At 35.4% G+C, this 18,119-nt stretch overlaps 1 protein-coding gene across 6 annotated transcripts in view; it reads right to left on the bottom strand.

Moving 5' to 3' along the window:
* LOC105034211 (uncharacterized) overlaps positions 1 to 18,119 on the bottom strand; it is a 125,659-nt gene that overhangs the window by 48,096 nt on the left and 59,444 nt on the right. The window contains exons 3-4 of one of the 6 annotated variants that reach the window (XM_073249363.1): positions 11,930 to 11,985; positions 11,164 to 11,197 (exon numbers count right to left, since the gene is read on the bottom strand). The exons of 3 other annotated variants lie outside the window; for them this stretch is intronic. In XM_073249363.1, coding sequence (XP_073105464.1) covers positions 11,179 to 11,197; positions 11,930 to 11,985 — 75 coding nt within the window. In that variant the 3' untranslated portion in view covers positions 11,164 to 11,178. Of the gene's footprint in view, positions 1 to 11,046; positions 11,198 to 11,929; positions 11,986 to 18,119 lie in introns of those variants that run through there. 2 more of the 6 variants (XM_073249365.1, XM_073249366.1) reach the window with 2 other exon arrangements.

The raw sequence follows: 18,119 nt of genomic DNA, 5'->3' as shown, positions 1-18,119 counted from the left end.
ACTTTATTTTCTAAACACCACAGTGGAGAACAAAATTAAAACACTTTTAATCTGAATTATGCATGCAACATAAAACCATATGAATCTATCTCATATGCTAAAATTAATATATGCTGAAATTCAGATAGTGATCAAATCATATACCTGTTTCGCAATCCTTTTCTTCAAATCTGGATCTGGAAGAGAAGAGATTCTCTCTTAGCCGCACAAGTGTCCAATCTCGACGAGTATCTACTCAGGATTAGCCTGGAACAGCCCTCTTCAATCTGAATTTTCTTCTCCAAAAATTCAACCTGCTGAATCTGAATGAAGCCTGAATCGCGATCAACACTTGATCTCTTTCCTTGATCTTCTTCTTTTCCTCTTCTCTAGAATTTCTCCTTGCTATGTGCTGCTATGAAATGCTAAAAACCAGCAAGAAAGAGGCACCCAACAGCTTTGGGCGTGAAACACCTTGGGACGCACGTCCCAAGAGAAGGGGCGTGTAGAATGCCCAAAAGAGAAGAAAAAGGGGAGGAAGAGAGGGCGTGGAGACCTTCTATAGGCATGGGGGCTGCTGGTTTTTATTCTCTAAGGACCTTAGAGGAGGTCCCTTTAAATAGGCACAAGGATTAAATCCTATTCAATCTTATAATACATGTCCTACTTGCATTGGATTTCCTATTAACTTAAGTTATCCAACTTACTTTAGGAGACCCTTTAGGCGCCAACAATTGGAGCTCTTGCATCCATAATTAGACACCCCAAAACACACCCAAAAGATGCCCCATAGGAAAACTAAAGGCCCTCTAATCAATGGACACGCCCAACTTGATCAAATCAAGGTAGCGCCCAAGAATAACTATCAAGAAAATAAATTAGGGACTTACACCCTAAATTTATATGATTCATAACCTTAGACATCCAACAATTGGAGTCTCATGAATCTTATTCATGTAGGTTATTAGCAAGTAATTAAATTAGAATTATCTTATCAAATAAGTAATTCCAACAGAAAGAAGAATTGGGTCCAACCATGTGCTAGCAAGGTTACCATGAACCCAATGAGTTTCTTTAAACCCAATTGACACTTCATAAGCTCAATTACTTATTCCAGGCCTAATCTCTTTGTTGTATGACCCCATAGGTTCGATTTTATCTGGTAGTGAGACATACAATGATCTTTATCATCGTATCATTGAAACTCTTATCAATGGGTCAAAATAATTCCACTCTAACTCAACAAGAATTATCGATCCAGAACAATCCTAGTGAGCTCTCACAATCCACCAGTGACACCTAGAAGTATGTATCTAACAATCTCCCACTTGAACTAAAGCCAATTGGCCATAAATCTAAGTCCCATCTTCTCAAGGTGGACTTTCAGTTTTGGTCGACTCAACTGCTTAATCAGCGGATCTGCCACGTTGTCCGCGGAGTCTACACTTCGCACCTCGATATGTTTCTTTTCGAAGTAGTCGCGCATGATATAAAACCGCTGCTCAATGTGCTTAGATTTTTTATGAGACCTCGACTCCTTAACAAGCGCTATGGCACCATTGTTATCGCAGTACAGTGGTATGGCATCCAATGTCATAACTCCGAGTTCCATGACAAACTTCTTGAACCACAAGCCTTCCTTTGCAGCATCCGAAGTAGCGACATACGCAGCCTCCATAGTCGAATCCGCTATGATGGGTTGCTTGAAACTATTCCAACTAACTGCGCCACCATTGCAAACGAACACGTACCCTGACGTAGACTTTCTATCATCAAGATCAGACATAAAGTCTAAATCAATATACCCCTCGACTTGCAATTCAGAATCTCCTCCAAAAATCAAGAACAAATCTTTAGTCCTTCTCAAGTACTTAAGGATGTTCTTCACAACTATCCAGTACTCCTCATCTGGATTCGACTAATACCTGCTCGTGACACTCACAGCAAGGACAATATCAGATCGAGTACAGAGCATGGCATACATGAGGCTCCTTATAGCCGAGACGTAAAGAATCCTACTCATACGCTGAATCTCCTCAGATGTGGTCGGACACATCATCTTGAAAAGACTAACACCATGCCTAAGAGGTAAAAGACCTCTCTTGGAGTTTTCTATGCTAAATCTCTTCAGTACCTTCTCTATGTACAACTTTTGTGACAGGCCAAGTATCTGTTTAGGTCTATCCCTATAGACCTTTATTCCGAGAATATAGGACGCTTCCCCTAGATCTTTCATGGAGAATTTTTTAGATAACCATCTTTTGACTGTGGTCAGCATGGGAATATCATTCTCAATGAGAATATCATCCACGTATAATATGAGGAAGGTGATCGCACTCCCACTGACCCTCTTGTATACATAAGATTCCTCTTCGTTTTTGATGAAATCAAACGATTTGATTGCCTCATCAAATGATGGTTCCAACTCCGAGAAACTTGCTTTAATCTATATATGGATCTTTGCAGCTTGCAGACTCTGTGATCACTATCATTGAACGTGAAACCCATAGGCTGCTCCATATAGATATCTTCCTCAAGATACCATTTAGGAAAGTAGTTTTCACATCCATCTGTCAAATTTCATAATCATAGTGAGCTGCAACAGCAAGCAGTGCGGATGGATTTCAGCATAGCTACGGATGAGAAAGTTTTCTGATAGTCAATGCCCTTGCGCTGACTATAACCTTTAGCCACAAGCCTAGCTTTATAGGTCTCTACCTTACCATCGCACCTATCTTCCTTTTATAGATCCATTTACATCCAATAGGTACATACCCTCAGGTGGATCCACTAAGATCCAAATTTGGTTCAAGTGCATTGAGTCAATTTCTGACTTCATCGCATCTAACCATTTCTCGGAATCGATGTCAGACATCACATCGTCAAAGGTGGTAGGATCATCATTATGACCCCTATCTCCTATAAGGAACATTTCCTTAACTTCCTCTGTAAGGATACTCATGTACCTTTCAGAAGGTCCGGAGATCCTACTGGATCTACGAGGTGGTAGAGGAACATTAACTACTGCCTCATGGACTACGGATTCCTGAGGATCTATAGCTCTTGACTCTTCAGAGACTCTTCGAGCTCCACTAACCTCCCACTACTGCCATCCTAGATAAACTATTTTTTTAGAAATACGGTATTTCGACTCACAATCACATTGTGGTCTTGTGGAAAGTAGTATCTCATGAATTCTTTTGGATATCCTATAAAGCGAATTATAATAGATCTATCCTCCAACTTATCCACCATCTGTCTCTTGACATAAGCCGAACATCCTCAAGTCTTAAGATAACCCAGACTCGACTTCTTACCGAATCATATCTCATACGATGTGGTAGAAACAGACTTTGATGGAACCCTATTCAACAAGTGAATGACAGTTAACAAGGCATGTCCTCAAAAAAATAAGGATAGATCAGTGAAGCTCATCATGGACCTAACCATATCCAATAGGGTCCTGTTCTTCCTTTCGGATATCCCGTTGAGCTGAGGTATTTCAGGAGGGGTCCACTGAGAGACTATGCCGTTGTCCTTTAGATATCCCAAAAATTTCTGATTAAGGTATTCACCTCCTCGATCAGATCGAAGAACCTTAACGGATTTACCTGTCTGCTTTTCTACTTTATACCTGAGTTCCTTGAACTTTTCAAAAACCTCAGACTTGTGTTTCATGAGATACACATATCCGTACCTAGAGAAATCATCGATAAAGATAATTAAATAGGTATAACCACCCCTGGCTTGCACATCAAATGACTCACACATATTGATGTGTATCAAGGCAAGTAACTCAGTGGCCCTCTCCCCGTGTCCTGCAAAGAGTAACCTGGCCATTTTTCCTCGAAGGCAAGATTCACAAGCTGGATACGACTCTGGGTTAAGAGAGCCAAGGATCCTATCCTTTTTTAGTTTGTTTAATCTGTCCTCTCCAATATGGCCTAATCTTTGGTGCCATAAATACTTCTGGTTAATCTCATCTTTGGGTCTCTTTTGACCTATGACACTCACTATTTGCTCATTTAGGTTCACATTCGCATCAACATGCAAGTGATAAAGACTGTCAATTAAAAGACCTCATGCAACCAATTTATTTCGTAAATAAACGAAACAAAAATCTTTATTGAAATAAATTTCAAAACCTTCATGTGCTAGCACAGACACAGAAATTAAATTTTGACTAGCTACAGGAACATAATAACAGTCTTTCAAATCTAATCTAACACCAGACGGTAATCGAAGAGGATAAGTGCCAACAGCTTCTGCAGCAACCTTTGCTCTATTGCCGATCCAAAGGATCATATCACCTTCCCTCAACCTCCTACTTTCTATCAGACCCTGCATTGAGGTACATATATGAGCACTCGAAACAAAGTCTAATACCCAACTAGAAGTAGAAGAAACCATAAGGTTAGATTCAATTACAAGCATACCTTCGGAAGGTTTATCACCCTTTTTGGTCTTCAAGTTCTCCAAGTATTTTGGACAGTTCCTCCTTTAGTGGCCTTCAGCATGACAGTGGAAACACTTTCCCTTTGCCTCAACCGCCTTTGGACCATCCTTCTTCGGCTTGCTCTCTTTCTTCTGCTTCTTTACGGATTTAACCTTCTTCTTTCTAGTAGACTTTCTCTTGAAAGAAGAAGTCTGCTCCACAACGAGAACAATGCCCCTTGAACTCTTCAAGATACCCTCCGTAGTGACGGACATGTTGACGAGTTCGAAAATAGTGTAGTCAAGTTTGTTCATATGAAAATTCACAATGAATTGACTATATGAACTGGTAAGAGATTAAAGGATCTGATCCATCTGCAATTCTTTTTGCATATCCAGCTCGAGCTTCCCAAGCTCCTCAATGTCCTTGATCACTGTCATACAGTGCTCATGGATAGACTGTCCCTCGTGCATCTTCAGATTGAAGTCTCTTGGACACTTCGAAACGAGCAGTACGACTCTGCTCACCATACAACTCTTGTAAATGAGTGATCATAGTCCGGGCAGTGGGCATATACTCGTGCTGGCTTTGCAACTCGTTTGACATGGATGCCAGCACATAGCACTTGATCCGACTATCTTCATCTATTCACTTCTCAAAAGCAACTCTTTGCTCAGTAGTAGAACGGTTTGGTAGCACTACGGGATCCTGATCAAAAATATGGCTTAACTTTTCTGAGATCAGGACAATTCTGAGATTTTTGAGTCAGTCTTTGAAATTATTATCGATCAAACGATTGATTTTAAGGATGCGGACTAGAGGATTTGAGGCTAACATGATGGTTTAACTGCGAGAGTAGAATTCAAGTTAGACTTTTATACTTAATATTTATATTTGCTTCTAGAGACTTTAAGATGCAAATAATGACTTCCACTAATTTATCGGATCCCTCCACTCCCCGAAAAGAAAACGGAAGCCCTAACGCGACAAAAGATTCCTAATGGGTGCTGCGATCCCACCGATGACATGCACCTCACCTAACAGTTATTGGTAACATGCACACCGATGCGTAGGCAACTCTTTGCCCAGATACTTCTCTAAGCATATTGCAGCGACTTGGTCTCTAAGTCATGTGGGCTCACCTAACAGTTATTGCCCACGCTTCTTAGTTAAGCCCGACCCACCATTCACAAGGAGGTATAAGGCCATCATTGGGTCCCTCAGCTAACAGTTATTGGATCCAACCCCATCCTTACCTTGAAGCAACTCTTTGCTAATAAAGTGACTGCGTGTTCCCGATGCAACTGAACCACTGTAACCAGCCGAGAACAATCAACGTCAGTAGCACACCTGCACATCTACAACGATGGAAGACCTATGGACTTAATATTTGTGGGAAGGTTTAGGTTTAGGTCTCATCTAATCAGTCATCATATGACTGATCTAATTGATATGGGCTAAACCAAATCGCTAAGCAACCTAATTCAAGACCTAATCTTCCAAATTGATCAGGTAAGTGAAGATCAGTGGGGGTCACCCTGTTGCCTTCCTTAGACACCAATAAATTGGCAAGATCGGCTAACGAAACCAATTAAATAACCACGTCTCATTAACTTGCCTTAGACACCATAGGTCGATTGATCAGAATTGGTTAGCTCAAGCAAATCAGGCTCAAACCAACGAGTCAAATTAGGTCCTTAGATTAATCGATTCTACATATGGAATTCAATTGATTTGATCAACAACAATTGTATAATCATTAACTTAATTGATCTGACCTTATCAACACTTGACTCAATTTGACCAATTACTTAATCAAATTAGACCCATATAACTCAAATAAAAAATCTTAAATGCAATCCCATTACATGACCTAATTAATAATTTTTTCATAACCAAAATCCTCTTGCACGAATACAAATTTTAGATCTAAATTCTTTGTATGAAAGTAAATTTTAAAACATGAAAATAATTTTTAAATTTTAATACATAAACATATATCATATATATGCATATAAAATCAGATCTAAATAAAATTTTAGATCTAAGCATAATATCATATATCTCATATACTAATCATGGATCAGATTAAAAGCAAATTTATGATCTAAATATGCAAACATATAACACATATATAGATCAAAATTCAGATCATATAAAAATTTCAGATTTTATGCATGCATCTATATATCACATGAACATGAACTAGAACTCTTTCTAGATCAAAATTCAGATCTATACATGTAATAACATATTAAGTATATGTTCTAAAATCAAATCCAAAATCAAATTTTAGATTAGAAGATCCATCTATTATATATCTCATGTATCAAAGAAAAATCTGATTTTGAAACCTTTTCAAAAATATGTACATCAAAATTCAGCACATGTAAATCCATGGCTCTGGTACGACTTTTGAAATTCGGAATTCAGTGCATGCATGTGTTTCAAAACTTTATTTTCTAAACAGCGCAGCGGAGAACAAGATTAAAATACTTTTAATCTGAATTATATATGCATGAAACATAAAACTATATGGATCTATCTCATATACTGAAATTGATATATGCTAAAATTCAAATTGTAATCAAATCACATATCTGTTTCGCAATCCTTTTCTTCAAATCTGGATCTGAAAGAGAAGAGGTTCTCTCTTAGCCGCACAAATGTCCGGCCTCTATGAGTATCCACTCGGGATCAGCCTGAAACAACCCTCTTCAATCTGAATTTTCTTCTCTAAAAATTCAGCCTGCTGAATCTGAACGAAGCCTGAATCGCGATCAACACTTGATCTCTTTTCTTGTTCTTCTCCTCTTCTCTAGAGTTTCTCCTTGCTATGTGCTACTACTGGATGCTAGAAACCAGCAAGGAAGAGGCACCCAACAGCCTTGAGCGTGGAACACCTTGGGACGCGCGTCCCAAGAGAAGGGGTGTGTAGAACGCCCAAAAGAGAAGAGAAAGAGGAAGAGAGGGCGTGGAGACCTTCTATGGGCGTGGGGGCTGCTAGTTTTTATTCTCTAGAGATTTTAGAGGAGGTCCCTTTAAGTAGGCACAAGGATTGAATCCTATTCAATCTCATAATACAAGTCCTTCTTGCATTGAATTTTCTATTAACTTAAGTTATCCAACTTACTTTAAGAGACTCTTTAAGCACCAACAATTGAAGCCCTTGCACCCATAATTAGACACCCCAAAACACACCCAAGAGACGTCCCACAGGGGAACTAAAGGCTCTCTAATCAATGGACATGCCCAACTTGATCAAATCATGGTGGCGTCCAAGAATAACTATCAAAAAAATTAATTAGGGACTTGCACTCTAAATTTATATGATCCATAACCTTAGACATCCAACAATTGGAGTCTCATAAATCTTATTCATGTAGGTTATTAGCAGGTAATTAAGTTAGAATTATCTTATCAAATAAATAATCCCAACGGAAAGAGAAATTGAGTCCAACCATGTGCTAGCAAGGTTACCATGAACCCAATGGATTTCTCTAAATCTAATTGACATTTCATAAGCTCAATTGCTTATTCCAAACCTAATTCCTTTGTTGTGTGACCCCATAGGTTCAATTCCATCTGATAGTGAGACATACAATGATCTCTATCATCGTATCATTGAATCTCTTTTCAATGAGTCGGAACAATTTCACTCTAATTCAGCAAGGATTGTCGATTCAGAACAATCTTAGTGAGCTCTCACAATCCATCAGTGATACCTAGCAGTATGTAGTGACAACCCAGTAGAACTGAAATGAACCTTTAGGTATAGTTAACGTGTGATTCATCCCTCTATCGTGAGTCCTGACTTGATGGCAGATCATGGATAAATCGTCAAATCTCATCATCAGTCATATGATAAATTCGATTAGCTCAAATCCAATTATGACTTCTATGAAATTTTTTTTCCATCAATCACACTGCTGTGGCCACAGACTCTCGAACTTAGCTTCTCAAATCTCATAGGACTACTTTCTATCAAGATTGATAGATCCCATCTTGATATGCACCCTATCCCTACAGTGGACCAACTGTCACCAACATCTACTACAAAAGCTCATTAAGATCCATATTTATATGTCAGTCAAACTTCAATAGCCTCACTGCGAGTAACAGTACCATCTCAAGTCGAAGAATCAGTCACACAACTACAGCATCGAGACAATCACTGACGATCGAATAGAAATCCAAGTGATCTCTCGTATAATCATGCTCAGTACTAGTTCTCTAACTACCCGCACTCGTCGTCCTGTGTCTCTACATAGTAGACCAAAGACTCATCGATCCCGAAAGAAGCGATTTGTGTGCCAATCTATCCGGATCTATCACCGTCCTCATGATGATCCTATGATCGGGAGCATTTAGGAATTAAAAATGTTTCTAATTCTCAATACTTTGAGAATGTATCGAAACTAATTCTATGAACGATTCAAGGACACATCATACTTGAATAAAAAATAAACTTGCCCTTTTATTGATCATATCAATGTATTAAGTACAAAATTGTGCCCTAGATTTATTACAATGTGTCAGCCATATTGGCTTCTAGGACATACATCTAATACCAATATCGTGTCATGAAGCATCATAAGGATGCAACTTAAGGATTTTCACTAGATATAATTTAGTTATCAATTTTTTATATTTTAATTTTATTTCTGATTATCTTTAGTTTTAGTGGGTTATTTAGGAACCAAGGGTTAAGAGCAAAACATCTGAACTTTTGTTGATAACTTGATAAGGCTAATAATTATTGAAGAAGTACTGCTTACAAGACTATTCATGCAATGACAGCCATGAATAGTAATTATGCTTAAGTAAGGGTAGTTTTGGTATTTTAAACTAAAGCCAAGTTAGGGTTTTCTACTTACAGTGTCTTAAGTACTACATGAATATTATATATTCAGGAACATTATGTTTTGGTGGAATGAAAAGAATTCTTCAAACACTCACGACTGTTGAAGTTGGTAGCTGGTGTGATGCATGGATCTGGTGAAATACCATCCCCTAGATGTGACTTCTAGGTCCTTGGAATGCGTCCACTTTTGTCCTCCCCCTATTTCTAGAATCTTTCATTTGATTTTCTTTCTCTTCTTCTTAGTTTTCTTTATTTTCTCTACATCAAATTTTTTTCCCTTCGTTCCCTTGTGGAGCATCACATCTCAATTCTATTTGGCTGGAATTTTAATCAGTTAGCCACCAAGCTCTAGTCTTTGTTGCACAAATGTGCCAATGACAATTCTTATTTTAGGTAATAGGTCATCTCTAAACCCTAAATCCTAGGACTTCAGGATGGATTTTCTATAATCAATTCCTCTAGAAGAAATTTTATCTTGATGGTTCACTTTAACATGGAAAAGACCAGATCCGTTTTCTAAATGAACAACAAGCCATAAGATCTATTCCTATGCCCTTTAAATCCTCTTCATTCCCTAATTCAGCCATAGTTTAATATTCTTTGACTCATCTCAGCCTCTGTTATCAATTTTGCATTGAAACTCCTACTTTCTTGGTTCAATTTTAGTTAAAACTCAGGTTTGAATTGAATTTTCCTAAACCCTTACAGGTCATATTACCTAGAATATCCTAAATCAATATGTTATTTGAAATATGTGCAGCAATGTATACATGCATCAGCTAGTCAAAATGTACTGAGTCAGAAATATATGTACATGTTACTTAAATGTGAACATAAAAAGATATGTGATCAGTTATTAAAAAATTGTTCATCCAAATATCTATATATCAGCTAGTCAAACAGACATGTGAAGAAAGCAGTACAAGGATAGGCAGAGAGCATGTAAGAAATTAGGAAAGAGTTAATCGGAGAGCCTTCAATAAGTCAGGGTTAGGGCTCTACCATAGGAAGCCATTTAAAATGTAATAATCACAGGAGTTAATGAGGGTATTTAGGGAGTTACATATCAAATGGAAAATACCTCCCATTTGCAAATTCTAACTCCAAGTTACGTTCCCTGGATGAGGGGAAAAACTTAAAAAGGGTTAGTGAGGCTATTAATGCCCTTCTCTGTTATTTAACAAGTCCTCTATTCTTAATAAGGGAGAGGACACAGGTGGAGACAAACAGAGAGGGGGAGAGAGAGAGAGCAATACCCTAGTAAAACCAAGGACAAGGCTGACTGAAATCAGAGAAGCAATAGCATAGACTTCATCTCGATGAAAAGGGGAAGGAAGAAGTTAGGAGGGGAAATGAGGAAAGTAGTAAAAAGAAAAGAACAAAGGGAAAAGAGAAAAGTTCCCATCTTCCTTTTAATATCATACGAAGGCAGGAAACTTTCAAAACCTTATATTATGATGGAATGCTTATCAATCGGCATATCTTTGTATTGTATCAAATGAGTCATGCGACCAGAGGCAAAACAGTCAAGAGAATTGAAAAAATGTCGATCCTGCAAAAAGGTTTAAAAATAGCTAGACCATATTAATTGTCACGCCCCCGACCCGAGATTGTGAATCGAGGGTCATGGCAACCGCCGCATACTTATAGAATACTTTTCCCATAAGCATGCAAGGCATCTCTTCATGATATCTTCACAAATAGTTAAATAAATTTTTCTTTATTCAATAATCAAACCTTGGTTCAAATAACAAATCAAAACTAAGTGTTCAAAGGAAAGTAACTGTCTGACAAAATCAATACTAAAAACAAAACTAAAGGTCTTGAATCAATTCTGAGATAAATCCTAAATCAATGAGTTAACTCCATCTCTAATCGCTCTCCCAACCGAAATCCCGCATCATGCTAATTTTCTGGATCTGTAAGAAAAACATAAAACTTATCATGAGCTAAATAGCCCAGTAAGCAGTGTATACCTTTAACTGAATAATCAGGCAAATAATACTATGCATCACAAATTAATATGTAATTTCATGAAATCATAATCATACTGTCAATCATATATAAAAGTCAATTCATCATAATTTCCAATTATGCTTTTCTTCTTAAATTCATCAATTTCTTAAATTCTTCTTACCAACCATGACTATGACCACATTATCCCTGTGGCAGGGTCATAATACCGCGTATCTGCTTGCGGTGGGCTGCGAATCATCTGGCAGCCAAGTCCTTTGGAACCGCTGGTCTAACTGGCGGTTTTGTCGCTGGTCTATCTGGCGACATGTCGCTGGTCTTACTGGCGACGTAAATCCTCAGGACAGTCAATTGCCAACGTATATGCCCCCATTGGCGGGGTCCTCAACACAGTCAGGTTGTCAATTTCATATTTTCTTCCAATTCATATATTATTTTCAAGAATAATAAAATTAATTGATATTCAAGTCAAATCAATCATAACATTCTTTGAGATCATATATCATCATAATAATTATTCAACAAATAATTTCAATCATAAATAATTTCTACAATTAACTTCAATCATAAATAATTTCAATAATTATTTCAATAAATAATTTCAATCGCAAGCATGCATAAATTTATTTAATTCATAAATTTACCAGATAAATTCAGTAAAAGTAAATACTACTTACCTTAAAAGAAAGTCCAAACTAGAAATTCTAGGGATCTCGAAAATCCTTCTCAGAACCTGATACGTCAAATATCATATTTTAAATCAAAATTTTATCGAATTAAAAATAACTAAATTACTAAAATCTAATATTTCTACTAGGATCAATTCGTCGACAGCATCCCGATTTTCGAATTAACCCACGGACACCCTAAGTTTTATTTTTATTTTTTTATTTTTGCTAATTTTTTTAATTTCATAAATCCTATGATCTAGAGAGAGAAAGAGAGAGAGAGAGAGCAAAGAGAGAGAGAGAGTTTCTTTCTCTCCGCCCCTTCTCTTTCTTTTTTTTTTTTTTTCTTTTCTTTTCTTTTTCTTTTCTTTTTCTTCTTTTTCTTTCTTCTTCTTTTCTTTTTCTTTTTCTTCTTCTTCTTCTTCTTCCCGCGCCGGAACAGAGGACTCTTGTCCTCACGCCCCCGACCCGAGATTTGAATCGAGGGTCATGGCAACCGCCGCATACTTATAGAATACTTTTCCCATAAGCATGCAAGGCATCTCATCATGATATCTTCACAAACAGTTAAATAATTTTTTTTTTATTCAATAATCAAACCTTAATTCAAATAACAAATCAAAACTTAGTGTTCAAAAGAAAGTAACTGTCTGACAAAGTCAACACTAAAACAAAACTAAAAGTCTTGAATCAATTCTGAGAAAAATCCTAAATCAATGAATTAACTCCATCTCTAATCGCTCTCCCAACCGAAATCCCACATCATGCTAATTTTCTGGATCTTTAAGAAAAACATAAAACTTATCATGAGCTAAATAGCCCAGTAAGCAGTGTATACCTTTAACTGAAATAATCAGGCAAATAATACTATGCATAACAAATCAATATGTAATTTCATGAAATCATATTCATACTGTCAATCATATATAAAAGTCAATTCATCATAATTTCTAATTATACTTTTCTTCTTAAATTCATCAATTTCTTAAATTCTTTTTACCAACCATGACTATGACCACATTATCCCTGTGGCAGGGTCATAATACCGCGTATCTGCTTGCGGTGGGCTGCGAATCATCTGGCAGCCAAGTCCTTTGGAACCGCTGGTCTAGTTGGCGGTTTTGTCGCTGGTCTATCTGGCGACATGTCGCTGGTCTCACTAGCGACATAAATCCTCAGGACAGTCAATTGCCAACGTATATGCCCCCATTGGCGGGGTCCTCAACACAGTCAGGTTGTCAATTTCATATTGTCTTTCAATTCATATATTATTTTTAAAATAATAAAATTATTTGATATTCAAGTCAAATCAATTATAACATTTTTTGAGATCATATATCATCATAATAATTGCTCAGCAAATAACTTCAATCATAAATAATTTTCTACAATTAACTTTCATCATAAATAATTCCAACAATTATTTCAATAAATAATTTCAATCACAAGCATGCATAAATTTATTTAATTCATAATTTACCAGATAAATTCAGTAAAAGTAAACACTACTTACCTCAAACGTATTCCAATAAATCCACATAATTCTATAAATTTTCTTCCAAAAATTCTGTTCGTAGATCATATCGCGATATCCCATGATCAAACATCCACAATCCTATACAGAATCAATTTCAATAATTATAAAGAATACGAATACCATATTTCAACGGTTTAGATTGGGTCCGATCATCTAATTTTATCTAATCAAAATCTAATTAGGACCTAAATGATCCAAAGTTTGACTATCAGATCAAATCAGATTCGAAGTGATAGGATCGAGGTTTCTTCATCGATTTCATAAAATCAAGTGGAGAAAGAAAATCAGAGGAGAGAAAATTCATGAGGTACAATTCAAATTGATCAGGTGACACAATCCAACATTACGATTGGTCCAATATCTCAATTGGTGAAACCAACATGATCAAATCAAATCATGGCTAGATCTAAATCATGGATAATCAAATCTAAAGATTCATGGTCTGATTAAGGTGGGTGCCAGTACGCTATCTGACAATCATGGATCAGGATTCTTCATTAGAATCAGATCAGACTTATTAAAAGAAATTTCTTCATTCACTAACCTTTTTTAGAGAGAGAAAATTCTAGAGAGAGAAAATTCTAGAGAGAGAAAACTCATCTTGAATTCTTCAGACAATATGATTTAACAAATTTTGATCGATCAGATCAAATCATGCTAAAATTATCATGTGGATAATTAAATAAGATCATGAGAAATAAAATCTAAAAATACCTGATCTGATCAAAGTGGATGTCGGTGTATCGTCCGACGATCACAGATCAAAAATCCATTACGAGAATCATTTAAATTCATCATCATTCTTCTCAAAATTCTAAAAATCTTAGGAGAGAGAAATAATCTAGAGAGAGGATTCTAGAGAGAGAAAGTAGAGAGAGAAAATCAAATTCTAGAGAGAGAAAAATACTAATTCAAGCTGAAGAGAGAGAGGGAAGAGAGAGAAACTCTCTTTCTCATATTTTATTATTTATCTCATTATTTATTAATTAATTTTATTTTTCTCTTTCTTCTTTTCTTTCTTTCTCTCTTTTTTTTTTTTTTTCTTTTTCTTCGTGGAAGAGAGAGGAGAGAAAATCCTATTTATTATTATTATATTATTATTATTTTATTTTTTTTCTTCTTTTTTTTTTCCTTTTCCCTTTTCTTTTTCTTTTCTTTTTCTTCTTTTTCTTTTCTTTTTTTTTTCTTTTCTTTTCCTTCTTCTTTTCTTTTTCTTTTTCTTTTCCATCTTCTTCTTCTTCTTTTCTTCTTCTCCCGTGGGCTTCTTTTGGGCTGAAACAGGGGACCTTAAGGTCCCCTCATTGGGCGGCCGGCCGGCGGCGTGGTCGGCGTGAGACGGCCGTCGGCAGGAGGAGAGGCGATCCGCGGTAAGAGGAGGCCAAACCGGTGGTCGACGGTGACCACCGGCGATGGAAAAACGGCAAAAAAAGAAGATTTTTCCATAATAAAATCCGACGACTTCGGTCGCCGGCGAGCGTGCACATCGGCACGGGAAGGAAGGGGGAGAAGAGAGGAAGAGGAGGAGGCTTACCTCCGTCGCTGGCGAAGCTTTTCCGGCGAGAAAATTGGACGGCACAGCGATGGGTCTCCGTGAGGAATTTCCGGCGATTGCCGCCGTTTTGCCCCGAGATTTCTCGATGAGAGGAGAGAGGAGGGTTCTCCTTTTTAAATAGAGCCGGTGGAAACTTGTTTCCGACTCCGATTAGGAGCCGGTGAACGGAGGAAGAAGACTCCCTTTGGGAGTCTTCTCCCCTGTTTTTCTGTTTTTTTTTTTTGTTCGTTTGGGTTTTGGCTGGGATATCACATTCTTCCCCTCTAAAAGAAATTTCGTCCTCGAAATTTTTCTTGCTTGAGTCTTCATAGTTTCTTACTTGAATCTCATCCATAAATATTTTAATATTCTAATTCTTGATATAAATTTATTCTTAAATCATTTCATAAGGAAAAAGTCAATACATTAATATCGATCTGATACGGAATCATTCATTTTCTTATTTATCAAGATCAACATCTCAAAGATTTTCAATATTTCAAGATTTCAAAATTATGATCTCATTTTCTATAAAAAAATCATATTCAATATCTCATGACTCAAATTAAAATCAAATCTATCTCTTGTGAATATCAATGTCTCTATTCTTGCATAAGAACTTCATTCATCATCATCATTCATTTTATTTCAAAATATTAATCACTCTTAATTTCAACCCATCATAAGATAGGAAATCATACTTCTATGAGTCATATGATGACATCCCAATCAATCAAAATTCAAAAATATTTTTTCTTATTCGTACTTTCAAAAATTAAAAATTTATCATTTCAATCTCATTCCTGAATTTTTGATATTTAATTCTCGATACAACTTCATCATTAAGTTATTTCATAAACATCAATATCATCATTGTTGATTTAAATCAATATCACTATTTTTAGTCATCGAAATTTTCTTACTCAAACCCTCAAACTCTTAAATATTCTAATTCTTGAAGCAAATTTTATCATTAAGTCATTCAATAACTCAAAAATTGATCTAAATCAAAACTATATTTTTCTTATAATCAAAATCAATGTCTCTATTCTAAGTAAGTATATCAATTTTCTTTATCTAAATATTAACAACTCTTAATTAATCGATTCATTATCAAATTATGAATAACTCCAATCTATCTTTTGTAGAACAATCGTCAATATCAATAGATAACCTCAATCTTTTTCATTCAGTCTGAGAAATAATAATGATCAAAAGAGTTCTAACTTCAAATTTCATTATACCCTGGAGATAAATATTTGAGTATAATAATCTAAGATCAAAATCATCATTCGATAAATAATCTCAAATTCTTTCTAATAAATAGAGAATTATAAAATTTAATTCTAAGATAGAAAAAATTTATCTCTAAATATTCTAAATCTAAAATCAAAAATCAAAGGTCCACTCATCCTAGAATTAGGATGCTAATTTTTTTTTGTAGCATAGTAGGTGGAAGCTCTACTTTTGAAAATCACATTAGGGATATCCAAATTTTTTTTTTATATCAAACTATATCATTTATTATAATTTTTTGACTCAGAGAATCAACATTCCTGACTTACTCAAAGTAGTTCAGATTATCATGCTTCCGCTGCGCACTCTGATCTAACAATCAAAATTTTTTTGGTTCACCAAAAAAAAGTTGGATCAAATTATTTCTTTATCCTAAAATTTCAAATTTCAATTGAAATCAAAGATTAACTTTCGATTCTCATTCATATCTTTACTGGTGTACAATAATCTTGATTAACCCTTGAGTCCAATATCATATTTAAACCATCATATAGATTTACTATAATCAATATGAATTAAATCTCAATTCTCATATCAATTCAATTCGATAATTTTCAAACCAAAAATCTTTATAAGTCAAATCAACGAGAAAATCCTTCGATGCTCCACCAAATTTGGATATAATCTGAATATATATGAATTTCAAATCATTAATATTTTTTTTTTCTAAAATTTCTATCATCAGAATCTTCAATATCTATCAAATATCCTTTCATAACAATCATACAAGCTTCAAAACAATCAAATCTCCATTTAATAATAGACTCAATTAGGAACCTCATTAACAAAAGCAAAGGAACTCCATATCAATTTTTAAATCCCAATTTTCTAAATTGTAAATTCACATGGATCCCTTAATCTGAAATAAATATAAATCAGATCTTTTATCTTAATCTGAAGATATCAGTTTTTCATTAACAACTTCAACAATAATATTAGAAAATCTCTTGATCAACTTAGATACGAAATCTTTAAATTAAAATTTCATACACATCATGTAGTCTCTAAGAGACATAATAAGATCTATTATCTAGATCTAAGGATGATGATTAAAGATTCCGGTACGATGAATATTCTACAACCTCATAATCGATTTCATCAATAAGAAATAGGCTTCTTTGCAATATCTCCAAATATACATTCATCATAATATGCCACTTTATATATATGATCCACATACCAAGTTCAATTTCAATAAATATTCCAATCAAGCATTATAAAAAAAAAACTTTCTTAGCCCATTCTGGAACAACATTTTATTATCAAATCTTTATCTTGCCAATAATAGTCAACTTCTCAACTAAAAGTAATATCATAGTATTATTCTCACATCGAATTTGAACTTACGATTCACTTGAATAACCAATGATCAAATTAATAACCATAATGCACAATACAATTTTATATCAATCCTTTTGTGATTACTTTCGATCAAGATCTAACTAATCATATCATGATCTATAGATTATCCATCATATTTCAAACTCCATATGTCATAATCTCTTGCGATCCTTTTATACATAATCTCAATGTTTAATCAAAATTTTTAAATATTTCTCCCACTACAATCATCAAAGATCTACACTATAATGTCCCTGGTGTCTATCCGCTTACACCCATTCTATATCTGATTCTATGTTTCATAATTCATTCACTTATGCTCTGATACCATATTAATTGTCACGCCCCCGACCCGAGATTTGAATCGAGGGTCATGGCAACCGCCGCATACTTATAGAATACTTTTCCCATAAGCATGCAAGGCATCTCATCATGATATCTTCACAAACAGTTAAATAATTTTTTTTTTATTCAATAATCAAACCTTAATTCAA

The sequence above is a fragment of the Elaeis guineensis genome, chromosome 15 (assembly GCF_000442705.2).
Source record: "Elaeis guineensis isolate ETL-2024a chromosome 15, EG11, whole genome shotgun sequence".
NCBI classification, from domain to species: Eukaryota; Viridiplantae; Streptophyta; class Magnoliopsida; order Arecales; family Arecaceae; genus Elaeis; species Elaeis guineensis.
The sequence above is the reverse complement of the archived record's forward strand: the minus strand, read 5'-3'. Positions and strand labels throughout refer to the sequence as shown.